At 38.0% G+C, this 20,312-nt stretch overlaps 1 protein-coding gene across 2 annotated transcripts in view; it reads right to left on the bottom strand.

Annotated features, from left to right (window-relative positions):
• slit3 (slit homolog 3 (Drosophila)) overlaps nt 1-20,312 on the bottom strand; it is a 229,056-nt gene that overhangs the window by 63,601 nt on the left and 145,143 nt on the right. For both annotated transcript variants that reach the window (XM_005467284.4, XM_025910322.1), the window contains 3 exons: nt 5,208-5,279; nt 1,331-1,494; nt 216-360 (listed from right to left, as the gene is read on the bottom strand). In XM_005467284.4, the coding sequence (XP_005467341.1) occupies nt 216-360; nt 1,331-1,494; nt 5,208-5,279 (381 nt within the window). The remainder of the gene's footprint in view (nt 1-215; nt 361-1,330; nt 1,495-5,207; nt 5,280-20,312) is intronic.

The following is a 20,312-nucleotide window of genomic DNA, read 5'->3' as shown; positions in this document are numbered from 1 at the left end:
ATAAGGCTCAAATGAGTTGGTGTAAACTTTTACGTAAACATGACCAAATGGCTGAAATGCAATTTCCAAAACACATAGTAAAAGTGTAGAAATATTAAGACATATACATACATGCCCAGGAAACACAAGTTATTCCCATCTGCAATAGAATGAACCCACGATACAACACACATATACATATGAATTTGCAGAATTAGCAAGTAAAGCAGTCTTACATCTCCACAATGCCTTCAGGGAGGTTTACTGGAATTTCAGTAAGGCCTTTACGACGACAGTCCACTATGTTGTTGTTACAGCTGCAGCTGGGTGGGCAAACGGTTACCTGAGGAGCACAAGTCCTTGACTCTGTCTGTGCTGGACCTGTAGAAAGCAATATACAGATATGAGATTGGTTTCTTTATTTTTTGTTTTTTTAATATGCAATTAAAATCAGCCAAATATGAGGATGAAAAAAAGCTGATGCTGTTGTTTGGTTTCTAAAGCAACTGCATTATATTCTTCGGTAGATGCTATCTTTTGAGATGAAACGGGATTAATTGCTAAACATTACCTGGCCAAGATATGCCTACCTAATATTGCTAGAGTAAGTAGGAATACAGGACAGACATACAGAGGAGAGAAGGGGAAAGCAGGTAAATGGTGAAAAGTGGGAAGATGGGATAAAAATAGTGAACAAATAAAAAAAAGAGGAAGAGCGGTCCCTTATTGACAGTAAGTGAGGGGAATGGAGAAAAGTGAAATGAGAGGTGCTTTTCTGTGTAGCTTGTAGGCAGAAAAAAATGAGACTTAAGGCTAATAAAGAGAGCACAGCCTGGCAGTCTATTAGCACAGAAAGCTGAATCAGAAGCCTGTAAACATTGCCTATGCTATCTGCAGCTGATAACACTACTGCTCTTACTCTGGCTTTTTAGCTGATTACACGCTCTACATGCTGTAATTCTGTCAGTGTTATAAACTCAATGCTGAGCTGTCTGGAGACGATAACAACCCTGCATATAATACCGCCCTTTAGTTTTACTATATTCTCTATATTGTATACCTCAACAGCACAGAGTCAGCTGCCAACAGCTCTACAGTGAACACTGACTCATTTCTAAATTATGTACTACCCGTGTATCACTCTTCCTCAAAAGTTCAGGTTAACTTCGTGAGATGAATGCTATATTTACGCATCAGTATGACATAACTGCAGCGGAGCAAAGAGAAGGACCTAAAAGTGTTTTATTTCAGTGTCAATGAAAATAGACTAACCACCATTAAAAATAGTGATATCTGAGTGTAAAGATCTGTCACTGAAGCGCTGTGTGTAAATTTGTTTTTGTCAACTCACCATTGCAGACAAAATCTTTCTTCTGCACATCTGGGACGTTGAGGCCCCTCATGTGGGCAGGAGCCATGCACTGGGTGAAGGGAGCCAAGCCCCGCCTGGCTCTGAGCCAATCAGAGAGCCAGGACAACTGACAGTCACAGTGGAGGTTGTTGGAGTGCAGACGGCTGAAGTGAGATGGAGGAAAAGAAAACATGATAGATTTTTGTGGTTAAATACGATTATTATCCAATCCAAAATAACATGTGACCACCTATTTTGACTTGAAAAGAAATTCTTAACAACTCTGGGTACAACAGGCCAGAAGAACAAATCACTAAGAGTGTTTGAGTCTGCATTCGAATAGAACAGATTGGATTTTTTTTTTTTTTTACACATCTTTGAAAAGGATCATAAGGCTACTTTTTAGCTGAAACACAACAACACATACTTTCAGAGTAATGTTGACAAACCCTCATTTCTCTAAGGTCTGTGGGAATATGACTCCCTTTAGAGTGATGAACCACAACGCTAAATCAACATTTCTTTAGAAATAAAAAAAACCCCCTAAAACACAAGATAAGGAATTACAAAAGAAAGACAGAGACAGATTTTTTAAAAATGACGAAATTAAATTTGATCAGATGACAAACAGACCAAAAAAAGGTCAAGCAATAATTAGAAACTATGAACATGCCCTTTATAGAGTTGATTGATCTTAAAGAGTCTGGAATAAAGTCTTTTAGCAGCTATTTGGTTTTTGTGATGTTTTTGTGATGTTTTTGTGATGTCTTCAGGTATTGATCTTGTTTTTGTGACAGTTTTTGAGACGGCATTTAAAATATGTTTTAGTTTTTCTTTTTGTAAAATCAGTGGCAACTTATTTTATGTAGCTGTAGTCAAAATGCTTTTGTTGTTGACAGAACACATATACCAATTAGCCATATTTCTAAAAACCATTAACAAGCTAAAAAAAAATATAATAATGATGATGTTACAATTCTGTTGGGAAACCTTGACCCTCAACCTGATCGTGCATCAATGGTAAATTGACCTGGACCCTACTCCATAACCCACAAAACCCCAGAGGTCTTTTGTTCTAGTGACCTAGTGGGTACTGCAGAGGAAATGTTGTGGCTGGCTGCTGTGCTTATTATAACGACTATTCAACTGACCTTTACACTTTACCTTTGCTCAATTACATGAAAGATAAGTAGAATTGTTATCGGGTGACAACACTGAGAATTAATTTCAAGTGATATTTAATGCATTTAAATTATTTAAGGAAACTTGTCACACTAATAGGCTTTTTAAAATTCACTTGTAGCATTAATTAAAAGGTTCTACTCTCTATAAAATGCATCAGGTGTTGTTTCACAGAGCTCACTCTCTACAGGCTGCACTGGCTGGACTGTTTTGGCACCTCGAGAGAGAGAGCAAGAGATGAGGAGGAGGAGAAGGGTGGATGAACAGCAGAATGTCTTGTCAGCGTATTATATGCCAGCCGGGATATCTGGCCTTTCAGAAGACAGGCCTCCTTTTGTAATAAAGCAGAGGACAAATCCTGTTATGGAACAGAGATGGTCTCATTGATGCTAGCAGCGGGGGCAGTGGGTTTTAATACCGTTCTCCCATTATAAATCCAGTTTATAGTTGAACCCCCGCCTGGAGATAGCCACGTCCTGGCCCACCTCCGGCTCAGCCTTAATTACTGACAAGTAGGATTAAAACACAGGGGAGAATGGGAACAGGCAGGGGGTATAGAGAGCTGTGTTTATGTGTGTGTGGACTGTTGTTTGTGTATAGCTCAAAGTCAGTTTGAATGCATCTGTTGGTGTTGTTGGTTGCAAGTGACTAGAGGCGTTGTGCAAGCTGGCTATGTAAATGAATGTGTGTCTACATATGTGTGTGTTTATTCTTAGAGTCATGCTGGGGGGTTACTGGACACATCTTGAGAACAGTTGTGCCCCATATAACACCCACACAGAAAAGTAGCAGTAGGAGTTCTGATCTTTCCACTGGGTCAAGTTTGTGAATGAAAGATACCATGATGTGATACCATTACTACTAATAGGCTACATGGACACTGAAGAAAAAGAGAAAGCAATATGGATTATAGCTTCAGGGAAGGTGAACCACTTTTTCCTCAAAGAAGTTTTTACGTGCACAAACACATACACGCACTTCCAGAACTTCTCTGCTAATCATATCAGGGACATCTCTAAAGATTTGATTGAATGAGTCGTTTTTATAAAGGCATCAAATTCAATACTGAGATCTGAGGGTGGCAAAAGAGAACGGTTAAAAAATTTAATAGAGAGAAAGATGCAAGACAGGGGAAAAAGCAGAGGGGGATGGATACTGGACGTAAAGGAGATGTGGTAGAGAGGTAGGGGGCTAACATGAGGCATAGAAAGAAAGGGAGCGGTAGGAAAAATACAAGACAAGAAAAGTAACAGAATAAGACAAGTGTGGAAAAAAAGATTGAAAGGACAAAGGAAACAATAAAAGGATCCAGACTATACCAGGAGGGAGAAAACCAATGGAGATAATGAGGCGAGTAAAGACATTTTAGAGAAAAATGAAGGGAAGAAAGTGATTAAAAAAAAGACTCGGAATATGAGACATACTGTAGAACATCGGAGGAAGATGGGACAAATATGAAGCAGAAACAGGGAAGAGGAAGAACGTGGAAATCAGAGGAGACAGTCACTCAGTGTTGACAGAAAACAGAAGCGGACGAGGGTCTCTGATTAAAAGATATTGGATATTGGTAACTCTGTACTCAATCTGCTGGCAACTGTGTAGCTGTGCTGCTGCCTGAAATCCAATTTTAAAAGCCTGATTTCAAGCTGTATTGCCACTAGAGTTGCAGCAGCATGCAGGAAAAATGGAAACCCCGCTATGTGATTGGCTATTGATGGTCGTTGTCGGTCAAAAGTTGAAGCACAAAAATGGCTGTGAAAGATAAATGGATCTGTGTAAATGTTATCCTGCTTGTATTTAGCTGGGTTTTATGTTTAAAAATCCCCATTTCAAAATGTTAAGTAGAGCGGTGTGACCACACAAGAGCCTCTTAGAAAATGATGATTCGGGGAGGAAATCCCATTTGGTGCATGCCATGGTTTGGCAGAATTCAACCCCAGTGTGGCCAGAAGGAATGCAACCCACGGTCTGTCTCACAGAAAGTCCCACGAGATTACGATTAGAGACTCCCTCGAGATGTTGTGCCATCACCTTGGCAACTGAAAGATCTCGTCCACACAACTAAGCAGATAATGCACACATACACACAAACAAATCAAAGCCCCCTTTAAATCAGTCAGAGATGATAATTTGGCTTTGGTTCTTGCTGGACCACAATAGTGTGTTTGTATGTGTGTGTGTTCACGTCAGTAACATCAGTAAGAGAGGTTTCTTTTAATGAATCAAAGCAGATTGAACTATAGAGCCTAAACAAGTCTTTCTTGTGGCATTAATGAGGTTACCATTACTCAAGTGTGCATGTGTGTGTCTGTGTGGTACATGCACATATTTGTATTCATCTCTGTGTATTTGTCTGAAAGTCTTTATGTGTGCCTGTGTGTACGTAATGGCCACATGATTATTCACAGTCATGAAACAATAGAAGAGTCAGTCTCTTATTATGGCAAGATTAGCCAATCACACACTCTGCCTCCATCTTTTATATGTGTGCATTTCATTATGTGGTATGCATATGGAACTAAGCATCACCTATGTAGTGCTCACTTTTGAGTTGAGTCGTGTGCATTAAATGTACAAGGTGCATATTAATATGTAATAAAACAGTCACAGAGTCCTTGTGTATCAGTGTCTACAGTATATGTTTGAAGATTTCTCTTTGTGGTTGATTGTGTATGTCAGAGTGTGTAATACTCACAGTGTCCGCAGCTTTGGCATGTGGTTGAAGCTGGACAGTGGGATGAGGGTGATGTTGTTGTTGTTGAGAGTGCTGGACACACAAAAACATAGGGAGAGGAAATCAGAGATGCAGTTTCTTACCAAAAGCCAATCTTGGCGCAACTCACTGGTCTGATAGTTAAAACTGTCAGAAAATATTTCACTGCAATAGAAGGTTTAAATCCAAGTCAAAGTCATTTTATTGTTAGTTCTGCAATATGTAAGCGATCAAAATACGGTTTCCTTTGGAATGAATGAAAAAATAATAAAAAATAACACAGACAGCTACAAAAAATATGTGATACAGGTATTAAAATAAAGAAGTATCACAGTGCCAATACACAGCACTCCTACTACTTCTCAAAAAATTAATAAATGATAGAGGACACAGGCTTCAAACGGGTTTCAGAGCTGTGAATCGAGAACCCCGAAAAGATTTCAAAGTACATCTGAGGAGTTCCAATAAAGAATAAAGAGTTCTTCCAAAAAGCGACCTATAAGAGGGAAAACAATCTTTGTTGTTCAACTATTATATTTAACCAAACACTACAGCTCAACAAGAGTAAATTATTACATTTACCAAGTATTTGAAACTCTAAATGTTTGTGAGAATTTACTTCTTCATCATCTGTTTTCCACCATTTATCAGGGTCCGGGTTGTGGAGGAAGCAGTCTAAGAAGACTTTCTGAATTCCTTTTCCCCAGCGACTGCCTCAAGCTCTTATGGGGGAATACTGAGGCTTTCCCAAGACAGCTGAAAGATGTAATCTCTCCAGCGTGTTCTGGGTCCGCCCCACTGACTCCCAGAGTTGGACATGCTCAAAACCTATTTCACCTATATAACTGAACTACAATGAATGTTGCTAGATATTTAGTCAGTTTACTAAGAAAAAAAAATGCACAGGACGGCTTATTGGTCTATTGTTTCTTTTTTGTACATAAAGAAACTGCTCAGTAAAAGCCATCAATTTCATTAAATCTCTTCAAGAGAAAAATGCAAAAAATGTCTGAATTTAGACCTTTTGATTATGTGCAACGCCATCACATACAGAGCATATACTGTTATCTCATTATTTATTAATACATGTACATATAAACCCACACTCTTCTCCTATCTCATAAGCAGGTCACCTCTGTCTCTGCCTATTAGCTGCCTCATATACTACACTGTGTCTCATATGTAGTATCGACATAAAGCAGAATGAAAAACAAGCCTGACTGTCATTACAGCCAAACACACACATACACACAGTGTGTTGAAGAAAAACAACACTTATTGATTCTCTGAATTTTTTGTGTAAGGATATGGACAGAAAAATGAAGAAAATAGCAGTGATCAATCAGACTTAATCGTAAAAGCAAAGTACATGTGGTAGGCAGGATATAGATATGTGGCAATTAAAAAAAGAAAACTACTGTTGTTGATATTGTGCAACCACATTAACACTGGTGTGTCCTACTATTGACTTTATAAGACTCTGAAACTCTACTAGCAGCAGGTGATCACTCAGAACAATTTTGTACTGATTTGCAGTGATTTTTCCTTCTAAAGGGGACAAGTAAAGCCAAATATGCCAGCAAAATGCCCTCTTAGCCTAACAAAGTCATGAATGTCTTTAATTAGGTTTTAAGGGTTCAGTTTTTCCCTTTTATATGTCACCTTTCTAAAACAACTAAAGCCCTAATTATACTTTCTGTGTCCACTAGTCTTCAAGGGTCGACTTGGGTCCAAGTCAAATTTCGTCACTAGATGGAGAGCACAAGGGATGTTCAGATACCTGCTTGTTTTTCATGACCCAACAAATTTATCCACTAAGAATTTACATCACAATATACCAATTTCACTTCCCAGATGGCGATTTCAAGTGGATTTGACTACTCAAGAGCAAGAGCATATAATTAAGCTGTAAATAAGCATCCACAAGTTCATCCAAATTAAAATACAATATGAAGCAACAGTGGACAAATTTACATAACGGGTTCACTAAGAAACCCCCCCCCCAGAAATCTTCTCAACATTTACACACAGGAAACTGCTTGCACTGTAAGAAAGGTAAAATAAGAAGATTAAAAGTAGAAGTAAAAGTAGAAGATTTTACTTCTAAATCTTCTTTTTACATTGAATTAAAAACAGATTTTGTACCACTGATTCTATATAATCAAAATAGAAACTTCCAAATTGATGTGGGGAGAACATTAAAAAAAATTATGACCCCCTTCATCAGAACATGCAGGACTGTTCAAATGGCCTGAAGTCAATTTTTCACGGGACAAAGTACACAGTGAAGTCATGAGTTAATGAGTGATCCTTGTTACAATAGAATACCCGGGATTTCCAAAATTTATATTACATTATAATTTTTCTGGTGGCTTGTTGAAGCCAACATCCACACAAGCCAGTGTAACCATTTTCTTTGTTTTTTTCCCCAAGTTTCATGGATCATTAATTTTACTGGATAGAAAATGGGCCTAGTTTACTTTACATATCACCCGAAACCTTGTGTATTCAAAGAGTCATTGTTTCGAGAAGAATGAAGACTGAGTGGTCATTTTTTATATCTGAAACCCGTTCATTTTTCATGTTTGACAGTGTGTTTTTAATGCTTTAAGACAAGGACGAGGTCAAATTTCTCTGAGAAATGGCCGAATTTCAAGATGAAAGGACTTTTCACAGCATCTGCATTATGTTTATGCTTAAACATACAGTGTCACCCAGGTTTGATTTCAACCACAAAAATCAAGGATGGTTTATTTTAAATACTGTATTGTCGTCACCACTGGTCCAAATAGGTTCATTACAGGGGGGTTTGCTGTGTTTTTACTAACACCCACTCAGCCTTAAAATAGACTGTTTTTGCTTCACTCTGTTGATGTTACTACTTTTCTTTCTCTTTAATTCTCTCTCCTTCCGATTCTCTTTCCACATCCTCCTCCTTGCCAGTATAGCCTCAGTGGCCTTGGTAGACGGATAAAGTTTCACACTCACTCTCAAATGCACACACACGCACACACACCTACACACACACACAAACACACACACACACACACATCAGGAGCACTGCTATGGTCAGCCCTGTCAGGGGTGATTCCACCCAGTATATATAATTTAATTGTGGAATAACAATAATTTCCCCCTGCAATTTCCCTGTCAGTTATTTTCCCACTCACCCTGTTCAGCCCCCTTCACTTCTTTCTGCCTTAATAAAGTAGTGACTGAAGTGACTTACGCCAAGGTAAACACTAAATACATCATTTAAAAGTCCATGACTATGTTTTATATTGTGGCCATGTTTCCCAGCGTATTTTACACGCCTTAAGCCACAACTACGCCTGCAAAAACAATTAGGTATTCCTTGATTTGAAGGGATCTTAAAAAAATGCAAAGACAGGAATTGTGAGACGCTGAGTGATTGTTAGATAAGATATGAAATCATTTTGCTTACTTACTTAAGTTACTTATGTTTGGCCAATGATTTTGTTGCTTCCAGCTGTTTGAGGGAGGCTTTTCTCTAAGTTTATTAAATACGTTCAGCTTAATAGTGAAGCTCGCTCTCTATACAAGTTTCTTCAACTTCTATCATAGTGACAGTTTCTTTGTTTTTGTAACAGTGGTAACGAACAATATTTCATACATAATAAATATTTCCTACACATATATAATCAGGTTGTTTGCCTTATTTTTGTATCAATTTTGTTATTAGTAAAAATCTCAGTAGTTTATTTAAGTCAAAATTGCTGTGTAGTTAATTTATTGATGGACTCCCGAAGATATTACGATTTCCGTAATAATTAAAGTAAACAAAATCTGACAACAAGAAGATTTTGTTTACTTAACAAGTTTCATATATTATAAGTTGCTGTAGTTAAAGTATCATTACCATTGTGTTTTAAGAATCTCTAATTATTAATAGTAATTAAGAAAAAGCACACTGAGCATGGCTTAAAATGTGCTTTAACATTTAAGTTAATGTTTGAGGTATAATTGTATTCAGGGACTATTTAAAGGGCCAGTTCCATTAGGGCACTTAAATGGCTCGAGTCAGAACTGGTTGCAGCCTTAAAACCATACTATGGTTACACCACAAAAAACACAGTGCAAACGGGAACACCGGCTATGTAATCAGGCTCCCAGTTACAAATCCTTCACAAGTGATGCTATATGTTCAGTAAAAGACAACATGTTTATGCACTGTCTATTAGCATTCTGGGTTACAATGTTTCTCCAAAGTGGGATTATGTTTGGATTTTCAGTGTCATGTATTGCTATTTTTGTGCAAAGTATGTGTGAAGTAAACAAATATTAGAAGGTTAACAGAGCTATTTAATATGTGTAAATCATTTCACCTGCGTTGGTAGTTCCAAGTAGTCTCAATTCCTATATTTTTTATAATCTTGTAACTAAAAACCACCAGAAGATGGTTAGTTAGTAGTTAGTTATTATTATTGTTCTGTCCACCATTTGTTTACTTTGAAATGTTTACTTTACTCTTCTACTTTTATCCTTGTATTTGCCGCCCATCAGAAACAAACTCTTCATATGTATCACTTTTAATGTGATTTTTGGTTTTCCTACATTTCTGCCTTCTAGGTTAATTATACACGAAAAGCCAGTTTGGAAGAAAAATCACATTTTGTTTTTGCAGTCACAGTAAAAGAGAGCTCAAGGACTTTTCCAACAATAGTGTTCGCAACACACAATGTTTCTATTATAAAATGCCTATTCAGCTTTTTTTTTCCTTTTTAATTTGAGATAGGCTGCAGTGACCGCTGCAGTGGTATTGCAGAGTAGATCCATGATTCTTGAAATTGTGTATGTGCGTGTGTTTGCCGGTCTTTACGTGTTTGTACGTGTGTGCGCATGCGAGTGATCCTTTTATGTGTGTATTCTTGAGTCAGCATGTAGTGTACATGCTTGCGTGTTTCAGTAGGCGCGTGCTTTCGATGCAGTGATCTCTCTGTTGCAGTAAAAGGGTTTCTGCAGTCAGTGATGGAGGAGACTCTTTAGAGGCAACCCACCAGGGAGATGCTATCGCTCGCGTTTGTATGCATCTGTGTGTGTGTGAACGAGAGTGATGTTATCGTATGTGTCTTTGCCGCAGCCTACACACCGAGGTCAAAGCCTAGCTCGTCAATCTCTTCTCCCCCATGCACGCACATTCTCAAAAACAATCACTGGACACTTTATTAGGTACACCTGTTCAACTGCTTGTTAACGGAAATATCAAAATTCAAATTAGCTACCAACCACATGGTAGCTAGCCAATGTATTAAGCGTGTAGACATGGTCGAGACAACTTGCTTAAGTCCAGCCCAAGAAGAATGGAAAAGAAAGGTGATTTCAGTAACTGGTTGTTAGTGCCAGATGGGCTAGTCTGAATATTTCAGAAACTGCTGATCTACTGGGGATTTCCCACACAGGGGAAAAGGCTTTATAGAGAATGCTACGAAAAAGAGAAAATACACAGTGAGCAGCAGTTCTCTGGTGAAAATGCTTTGTTGATGCCAGAGGTCAGGCGAGAATGTCCAGACTGCTTTGAGTTGATAGGAAGGCCACAGTAACTCACATAACCACTCATTACAACCAAGGTATGAAGAAGAGCATCTCTGAACGCACAACATATCAAGCTTTAAAAAACTAAGGAAGTTGTGAAGCAAAGAGAGAATCCAACCTGGTACTAGCAAGATCAAATTAAGGTTATACATACTGAACTTAACTGATATTGTTCTCCCTATTTTTCCATGACTTTTTTATCAGGCAATATTAAAAAAGATTGTTGGCTATCATTGCACAAATCAGCTGTGTGAGGAATAATAGATTCATCAATCATGTTACTTCTAATTCTACATGCCTCTGGGACTCTTAAGAGCAATGTAATATTTTAATTTGTATGTGTTTCTAAGTCTTCTTTTATCTGACATACTGTGGGATGAAATTAAAATTGAATAAAATGCCCTCACTCTTTAGAATGATGTAACCACAAGGTTCGTACTGTTCGAGTACAGTAAATGCAAATACATTTGGGAATAACTAAAAAAAAGAATTTTTAGATATTAAACTCAGGTTTGCCTGGGTGTATTTTCATACATAATCAGTTGTACACGGGAGTCTGCCATTGTGCAAGTTTATGTATGTAATAAAGAGAACTTTCTATTAGTCTTTATTGTGTTCAATCAGCCTTAACAGACACAGATCAATACACTGTCTGAATGTCTGAATTACTACAGCCACTAAAACACAACACTGTGACTTTATGATTGTGATTACAACCAATATTGACTTCACATTTAATATGATTAGTCTCTCCTGTAATCACTGACATTAGTGATGGTCTGTGAAAAAGAGAGGAGTGATGACTGAATCACCAAACAGGATGTGAAGTTTGCCATAACATAGTAATTACTTTCTCCTTGTAAGTGAATTATATGAAAAAAATGTTTTAAATCTGAAAACTTTCTTTACAAACTTTAATTTTCTTTAAAAAAATATATATAATAAAAAATAAAAACAACGTATAATCTGTCAGCAATTCAAGTGTAGGTGGTAAATAATGTTTTTTTTATTAAGCTCTCAGGGAGAGCCTACTTTATTAATGCAAGTGCAATACCACAGTTTATCTCAGTTTTCCAGTCTACCCTGAAATCTTAAGTCAATATCCCTTTGTTAATGAAAAGAAACCATTAACTGAAACTATAACAAAGTAACTGTATGGCTCTGCTTACGATTGCTTTGTTAGTAAAGCTGATCAAACTGGCTCAGTCATTATAGAGCACTCTCTGTCATGACAAATATATGAGAATACAAATTCCTTTTTCTGAGTCCTATTAGATGAATGCCATTAATGTCATACTGACAATTTGTTGAGTAAATGGTTTTTCTTCTAACATCTGTTGCATATGCTGAGATGTATCAGGGGTCTTTATTGGTTTTTGTCCAAGAAAAGTATCGGAAAAGATAAGAGCATAATATGAACGGTTTGAAAGCATGAGGTCTGATGACACCAACAATTAAAGTGGAACAATTTTGCTGCAAAATCAAATTATTTCCCTAAAAACTGCTATCAGGGGATTTGCCTGGTGGGGCATGTAAAGTTCTGATAAACTTTCTTTACTACATCACTTCTAATCTATTCATTTTTACATTGTTCTCCGTTTTATTATTTGCCTGCCCGTCTGGCAATTGTAGCAGAAGCACAATAAGTTCTCATGCCCCTTCTTTGGACATTAATAGGTCTGAAAGCTGTTGCCAGAGATTAAACAAACGTAAAGGATTACATACAGAGAAACCGTAAGAATAATAGGAGTGGACAATTTAATTAGAGTAAGATTTAGTTATACTTTTTACCAGCTGGATACTGTCAAATATGGTAATGTGACCTCCAACTAACCTCCTGCATTCAGCACACTATGTCTACACCTAAGTGAAATTCCATTCTATATAAATACCTAAAATAAAATGCAAAAAAAAAAAAAAAGGTTATTCTGCTGTTAATGTTATCAGGTTCAATCAAGCAAATATGCCTGTTTTTAAATTGAATCTTTTCAGGATGAAATTGGAATTCCAGTGCCGTGACTGAAAAAATATTGATTGGACAGATTAAATGTAAAATGTTATTTGGCTGAAAATAAAATGAGTTGAAAAGCAAATGGGGTGGATAAGTTAAAGCAAGTACAATTTGTGTCAGAGATGAATGTTGATTCTTATTCAAAGCATGTATTAAAATTAACTGCAAAGCCAATGTAAGCATTGATTTTGCATGAGTATGGAGTGTTAAAAGGTTTAAATTCAGCCTCTGACCTGGAAGCTCCTTGTATTTACAACATATTGTTTATCTCCTCACATAAGCATTTATGTAACTACTACATGATACCATATTTAAATATATCGTGTGGTGCAATATATGTATAATGTTTTTACAAAGCTACAGCCCGCTGGTTAGGATCACAGGGAGGAGGCCAAATAATGAGACAAATCTGGCCAAAACCTACAGTAACCTGCTCCACACTGTGCCATTAACAGACAGATTTTGTACAGATTAAAAACGAGATATGTATCCATTATGTTTCAGTGATCCTAGGCTGATTTGGGATGATTGGGGGGGATATATATATATATATATATATATATAAATATATATATTCTGACTGGAGTTTATTCCTCTGAGTGCTTTCCCACACAGACGCTGTAAAGGGGCTGACTATCGAAAGGCCTAAAAGACTCTTTGAGTTGCCTGAAGAGCTCTCAACATCTTCCCCCAGACCTCATTACAGCTTTAAGGAGAGAAGGCAAAATGAAATGCACGGACACTTCAATGCCACATTTGCCTACCTTCTACATACCTCACACTTTTATTACTGAGAAGCAACAAGGAGGGACCTTATAATGTATGTCAATCAAATAGGTCATGTCCATTTAACCCTTTAAGGATTTGCTCCTTCACCTAATGACAGACAGACAAGTGGAGGGGTCTGTCTATAGGGACATCTAGAGATAAATATGCTTGTGTATGTACATGTCTGTGTGCACAGGTGTATGTTTAGGGCTGGACAGCTGAGTCAGACAGTCAGACCACCGACCCTTGAAGTAATCAGTCACAGAGAGTCACGCAATGGTGCAGCCCTGTGCAGTGTTTCTGCACACGTAGGTGCGCATATGTGGGAGTGTGTGTATCTGTGCTTGCAATGTTGTGTTTTGCATTTATTGCTTTGTCTGTGGGTATGTTTTGTGGGCAGACAAAGGGATTTCAAGGATGCAACTCTTTGAATGAAAACTAGAGTATCTTCATAAGTGTATGTGTTAGATTGTGTGTGTGGGAGGATGCTGAAAGTGTCAGCCACAGAGAAAGAAATGGAATATATCAATGAATGCTCCTGTCCTTGTATCCATGTCTTTTGATGAGGAGATTCTTACTTGTAAGTGATTTTTGACCCTTATGACTTTAACACTATAACACATCTATAAAAGGCTATGACGTCTGCAAACAGACTTTACGGCTTTTGGAAAAGAAGTAAAGCTCTTTGAGTAAGAGCTTTTTGTACTTGAATTGTCTCTTTTTTTTTAAACTTTCCCACGGGATTTAATGCCTACTTTACCCTGGCAGCCTGGTGTTAAATCCTGCATGTGTGTTCTGTTTGTACCTGTCAAGTATGTGTGTGTGTGTGAGCTTTTGGTCCTTTGTGTATACGTGTTGTTCAACGCATAAATGCGTGCATGTGCGTGTGCGAGCTAAGCGGACTGGTTTAATAAACTTTCGAGTGTTTGAACAACCAAAGTCGCTCAATTTACCCCACTCATCTCTGAGAAAATTGACATTTCCAGAGTGTTGCTGTTGGAAACCACTCTGGGAAAGCTGAACTGTTTACAACCCAACCCAAAAAAGCACTGAGAGGTTGAGAAAATTAGTAGCTATTTTTTAACCAAATTTTGTTTAAGTCTAAAATTATGACAAATGAGTACACGAGTGACCACTTTTTATTTGATGTACAAAACAGTAAAGTACAAATCATTTTTGAGTGAAATGTTGACATTATAAAAATGGTCTGTTATTTTTATATAGTTGCACAAAAACAGGCTGGAAGAGGAAGAGAGGGAAGAAAAGGCTGCCGTATTGGTGCTTGAATTAACTGAATAATGATGTTTGCATTATTCCTCACTGAGACCAGTGGGTGCTGACTGCTGCAAGCTTTTCAGAAGGACGAAGGGGGAAAAAAAACTATGCCTGTTAGTGTACCAAATTCCTGGAAAAGAGTTATATAAATCACTGAAATAGTAAGGAAATCCTGGTGAAACATCCAGGCTTCTTGAAGTGGGGTGTAATTGAAAGCCCGCATGTGGGGTAAGATTATAAAACCGTTCCCTGACACCACAAACTGATGATGTTGATTTTAATCAAATTAGCTGACACTATGTAAACGGGACCACATCATGTTCATCACCGGACAATTCCATGTGGTTTGGCAGGGAGTTGTATGTGTGCATCCGAGAGTGAGCAGCTCAGGGGCTTATTTGTGTGTGTGTATGTGAATGTGTGTGTAAGAACACAATGCCAGGTTTTTGCTTTGTGATATTTCATAATCATTCAGCCCTGTATTAAAAACGAATAATGAATGCAATATAATATGGGCTTCTAAAATGAAAATCTTGGAGGAGTACTAGAAAAAAGAAAGAAAAAACAAAAGGAAGAAAATTGGGTATTAGAAAGGTTGGAAGACATCTACATAAAAAGCTACTGAAGAGACCATTACACCTTAAATGACAACAAATTAGATTGCAGATTGCCTCTCTTCTTTGACTCCCCTCCTCCCTTGTTCTTTTATTTTCCTCCCATCTTTTCTCAATTGTCTTCTAGCCCTGCTTGACTTCCATCTTAAATCTCCTTTCACTCTCTCTTCCTCCTCTCCCTCATCACCATCTCTCCTCCTCTTTCCTGTCCTGCCACCCAGTGGGATGTGATTAATTGTGCGTGGGTCAGGCTGCTGGCATCGAGCTCTTCCGATATCTGAAGCTAGTCCCACCTCTGCATAAGCTCTGCGTTACCCGTTCCCTCCCTCTGTGTAAATCGGCTGGTACTGACTTAATGTGTTACCTGCATGGCTGTTTAAATTTTTTACACTGCCTCACCTCCTCTCTCCTTCATTATGCAATCTTTTATTAAACAGAACCAAAACCAAAGTTAAAAATGTCTCATTTCAGCTCATTTCAGCAGCACAAATATTTAAAAAATGGATATTTAAATGATGTATATTTAGTTTTAGATGTCTGTATATGTAAAACAGCTGGATGGAATGGACAACAAGGTGAAAAGAAATTATCACCAACCAAGATTTGGTAGGTTGTATTTGGCCAGCGAAAATGTTGAGCCACTGTCAGTGCTCCTTACTTGTTTTTACTGCCACCTATTCCTCTTTCCAAAATCATATCATATAAATATGTCAAATGATGTCAAGCGGTAAAGAACTGGTGTTGCCTAATTTGTTTAAACTGTGATGACATGGCCACCGGTATTACTCACCGGACTGCACAGGAGACCCATATGCCAAAAGGCTACTGCAGGGGCCTGGGTTTGAGTCTGCCTGGAGTTATTTCCTGCTCTCTTTCGCCCTGTTTTCCTGTCTACTCTGCTGTCCCTTTGAAAAAAAATGGCTAAAAAGACCCAAATAAATCTTTTTTTTCTTTTTTTTAAAGTGAGCTGGCACCTTTAAAGCAATGCCAAGGGAAAGTGAATTTGGAGGTCTGTTATGGGAGACACACAATTCCCCTGATGGTGATGTTGCAGCCAGCCATAAAGGCCAACAAAGTTCATGCTGGGAGGTGCTGTTAGCTTCAATCCTACACACAACCATCCCTCATGGGATTTGAGTTCAAGTCCCCTGTAGGACTAAAAGTTTTAGATATTAGGCTTGCTGTTTTTACTTTCACTGGACTGGTTAGGTTAGGATTACAAAATAATCATGGTTGCTGTGGTTTCGTGGGAATACCAACATGTAAAATCTGAATTTTTTAGACAGTTACACCCTAAATTCTGTATCATCACAAGTAATATGGTATTAAGATTTTTTTTTTTTTGTCATTAAATATGTTATGAATATTCACTTTTCCCTCCTTGCTCTTAATCACATGCACCTTTTTCACTTTACCCTTTCTTTTTTAACTCCTTAAATAATTTATAGAGTTCAGGGTTTTTTTCCTCCCAAAGCAAATCTGGCTCCTCACAAACCCACTATTGCCATTCCAGTGGAAAAATAGCCGTCACAGTGCCTCTCTCTCTCTTTTGAAGGCCTGCTTTTCATTCTCTATATCCTCCCAGCATGTTCTTCCTCTTCCACAACTTTTCACCCACCCATCCCCAAAAAAAGTCGTTATTTTGAAAACAGTAGCTACCTTGCATACTTAGCTCAGCTCCTCTCCATTGATTTTCTCTCTTTTCTTTCCATACCCACCCTCCCAGTACATTTTATACAGCTGTTTCTAAACTTTTAGTTTCTGACTGCTACTGACCCTCTTTCATTTTCTCATTTTGACCCGCTGCCTTTCTTTCTTTCTCTGTTTCTTTCCTTCCTTCCTTCCCACTGTGCCTCATCCTTCTCTTTCAGGTCAGACCCTCTGTCTTCGCCAGGGTGCTGGTTGTTGCCAGGGTGTGATGGCTCTGCTGAGCCCGCTGACTCAAAGAGAAGCCGAAAGGCCAGCCAAACCAAAATCACTGAACAGCAGAAAGCTGCACTGCTTTGTTCTCTTCTGACCCCACTGTGCATATACGCACTCGGACACACACACACGCGTGTGCACAAACATGGACAAGCATTGACAAAGACACTTGAAAACATGCATCCACTTATGGGGAATTTGGTTCTGAATCATCTGCAGTATGCACAAGCGCACACACCTACACACATCACCATTTTCTGTATTACTAAACTTTAGTTTTGAGCGAGGTTTGTTTCGGGGGCTTCAATCCAGCACCCACGCGTCACGGATACGAGACAGATCTGGAGGCAGGAGGCAACCACAGCAATGCAATCGTTACTGGGGGCACTGAGGCTAGAGACACACCAACTGCACCGGGGATATTCTGACATGTAAGGGTAGCGCATATACACACACATGTGCACGTGGTTTTCTGTACCCACGAACTGTTGTTTAATTTTGACAGTTGTACCACTGGAGCTGTACAAACAACTGCTTTATTTGGACTGGCATTAGGTTTAAATTACACTCACGGCAAAAGTTACTTTACGTACAGTGGACCAAACATTTTCCGTTAACTAATCTTAACAAAGAGTTGATTTATTTTGCATTGTGACTGTTTTCAGTTCAGCTGAAGCAACCATTAGAAAAGCTGGAAGGCAGATGAAGATATTCATGCATCATGCGCCATTTAAGTCAAACCACATGGGTATTTTTATATTACAGTACTTATATAGATAAATCAATAAAATTCCCAAAGTTTGGTTGCCAAATGAAACATGGGTTAACAATTTTTTTTAAAACAGTTTCTTATTTTTGATGTTTTAATTGTTTTAATCAACTATAACATAACATATATAACATAACACAGTATAAGCCTATATGAGTGCAACACAGACAATGCCTTTTCACCTTAATGTGGCATTAAAGTGTTAGATCAGCTCGGCCAGGACACATCATTCTCATAAAGAAAGCACAGTGCAGTGCATGAGATTATTTCCTTAAACAGTGCTGCTGGAAACATCACGATTCCTATTTCACCATTTCTTATGTTTTTAAGCTTGCAGCCAAACTGATTCAAGTACGGAGTCTCAATCAGTGAAGAGGTCAACAGCTCAGTAGGTGGAAACATAATTTATTGCCTCCTGCTTTCAAGCTGGACGTACACATAAAGCAACAAACAAATAAAAAGTAGGAAAAATAGGTCACTTTGGTCTCTGTGATTGTAAAAATTATCACCAAACTATCGCAAATACATGATCTCACAGCTTGACTTACCATTATTTGACATTAACATGGAAATAAGTTTATTTATATATGTTATAAACATTGATGAAAGGTTGGGTGGGTGTGGTTGAAAAGGCCAAAACACTTAAATGACAGAAATTAGCAGAAGAGATGCGGGTAAATCATCTAAAAGATGAGAGGGAAGCGGGAATTAAAAGGAAGGTAAATGGACAGAGGAGGTATACATGACTGGGAAAAAGAAGAGGAAAAGTATAAAGACAAAGGGAACAGGTAATAAGACATTTAGATGAAGAAATATGTGACAGTTTGCATAACCGAGTCTGTGTTTGAAAAAGGGAGTTACAGGCAAAGTGAAAGTCACCTTGTGAAGTTACAGTGCACTGAGCAACTCTGTCCGTCTTCCCTTATGAATTATGACAGTCGTCGGCCAAAACCTCAATGCTACACACACACATGCGCTTCACTTTTCTTTTTCTCACTCTGTCCCTCTCGTTTTTCTTTCTTAGCGGTACAGAAAGTTGTGCTTCGCCGAGAAAAGTGATCATAAAATATGCAGCTGATCCACAGCTCTTCTGAGTGCTTCTCAGACCTCTTAGCTCTCTGTGTGTTTGTGATGTGCATATGGGCATGTCATGTAAATGGCGGACTCTCGCTCTCCTTTCTGATTTTTCTTTCAAACCATTTTGCCTCTCCCGCCTTCATCTGTCTGTTTTTGCGCATGTCGATTTTTCTATCGGTCTTGGTTGCAATTAATAAAAACATCAGTGTTTAAAGAAATAAAATTCAGTTCAGTGGGCATCATTGCCACGACACCTGTTCTGCTTCTTGCCATCTTTAAAGCTCAGTCCTTTCTCAACCCCCTCCCCCCTCCATCCGTACTTGAAAGTTTTGCGTGCAATCAGCAGAAAGATGGACCACTTACACTATTTAAAAATATGCAGTTTTTGCTTCAGTTTTATTTTACATATTTGCTCTTTGTGGCTGTAAATATACAAAATATATTCATTTTTAGATTTAAAAAGATGTATGCAAATGATACGCAACATACCTTTAAACTAGCATCATTTTAATAAAGAGGCTGTTAATTGCCTTGCAACTGATGCTGTTTGTACCACTTTGTTAACATAAACGTACCAAAACAATTACAGACAATAAGTTTCTGCATTTTTTAATTATTAATTCCATATTAATTTCCTCATGAGTGACCAGGCTAGCACTTCAGGAGCACTGCATGCCGATTTTGGCTTTTCACTTTACGTGGGTGTAACATCCCACATTGAATACCATAGGAATATCATATTCAACAGAGAAACTATAGTTCGGATGAACAGGCGGCTTCTGTACAGACAAAGCAGTTGTACGTGTTACTGGCCTGTGGAAATGTTAATGGTGGGGTTCTTTGTCTCAAGGATGTGTTTTTTTTCTCAAAAAGCAGCACAATTAAAATGCCAAGGTTCATTAGCGTAATTGAGTGCAGTGACTTTGTAGTGAAACACGCAACAAAGTCTCATCACCTTAAAAACGTAATTCTTTCAGATCTAAAGATAAACGATTAAGTGAAAATTCACCCTCTTTTTAATGAAGTGATTAAATCTATTTATATCTGAAAATGATCAAGTACTTATCATTTATTTTCATTAATCTTCGTTGTCAAGA

Source organism: Oreochromis niloticus, linkage group LG2 (genome assembly GCF_001858045.2).
Source record: "Oreochromis niloticus isolate F11D_XX linkage group LG2, O_niloticus_UMD_NMBU, whole genome shotgun sequence".
NCBI classification, from domain to species: Eukaryota; Metazoa; Chordata; class Actinopteri; order Cichliformes; family Cichlidae; genus Oreochromis; species Oreochromis niloticus.
Note: the sequence above shows the minus strand (reverse complement) of the source record. Positions and strands in the feature narration are given on the sequence as shown.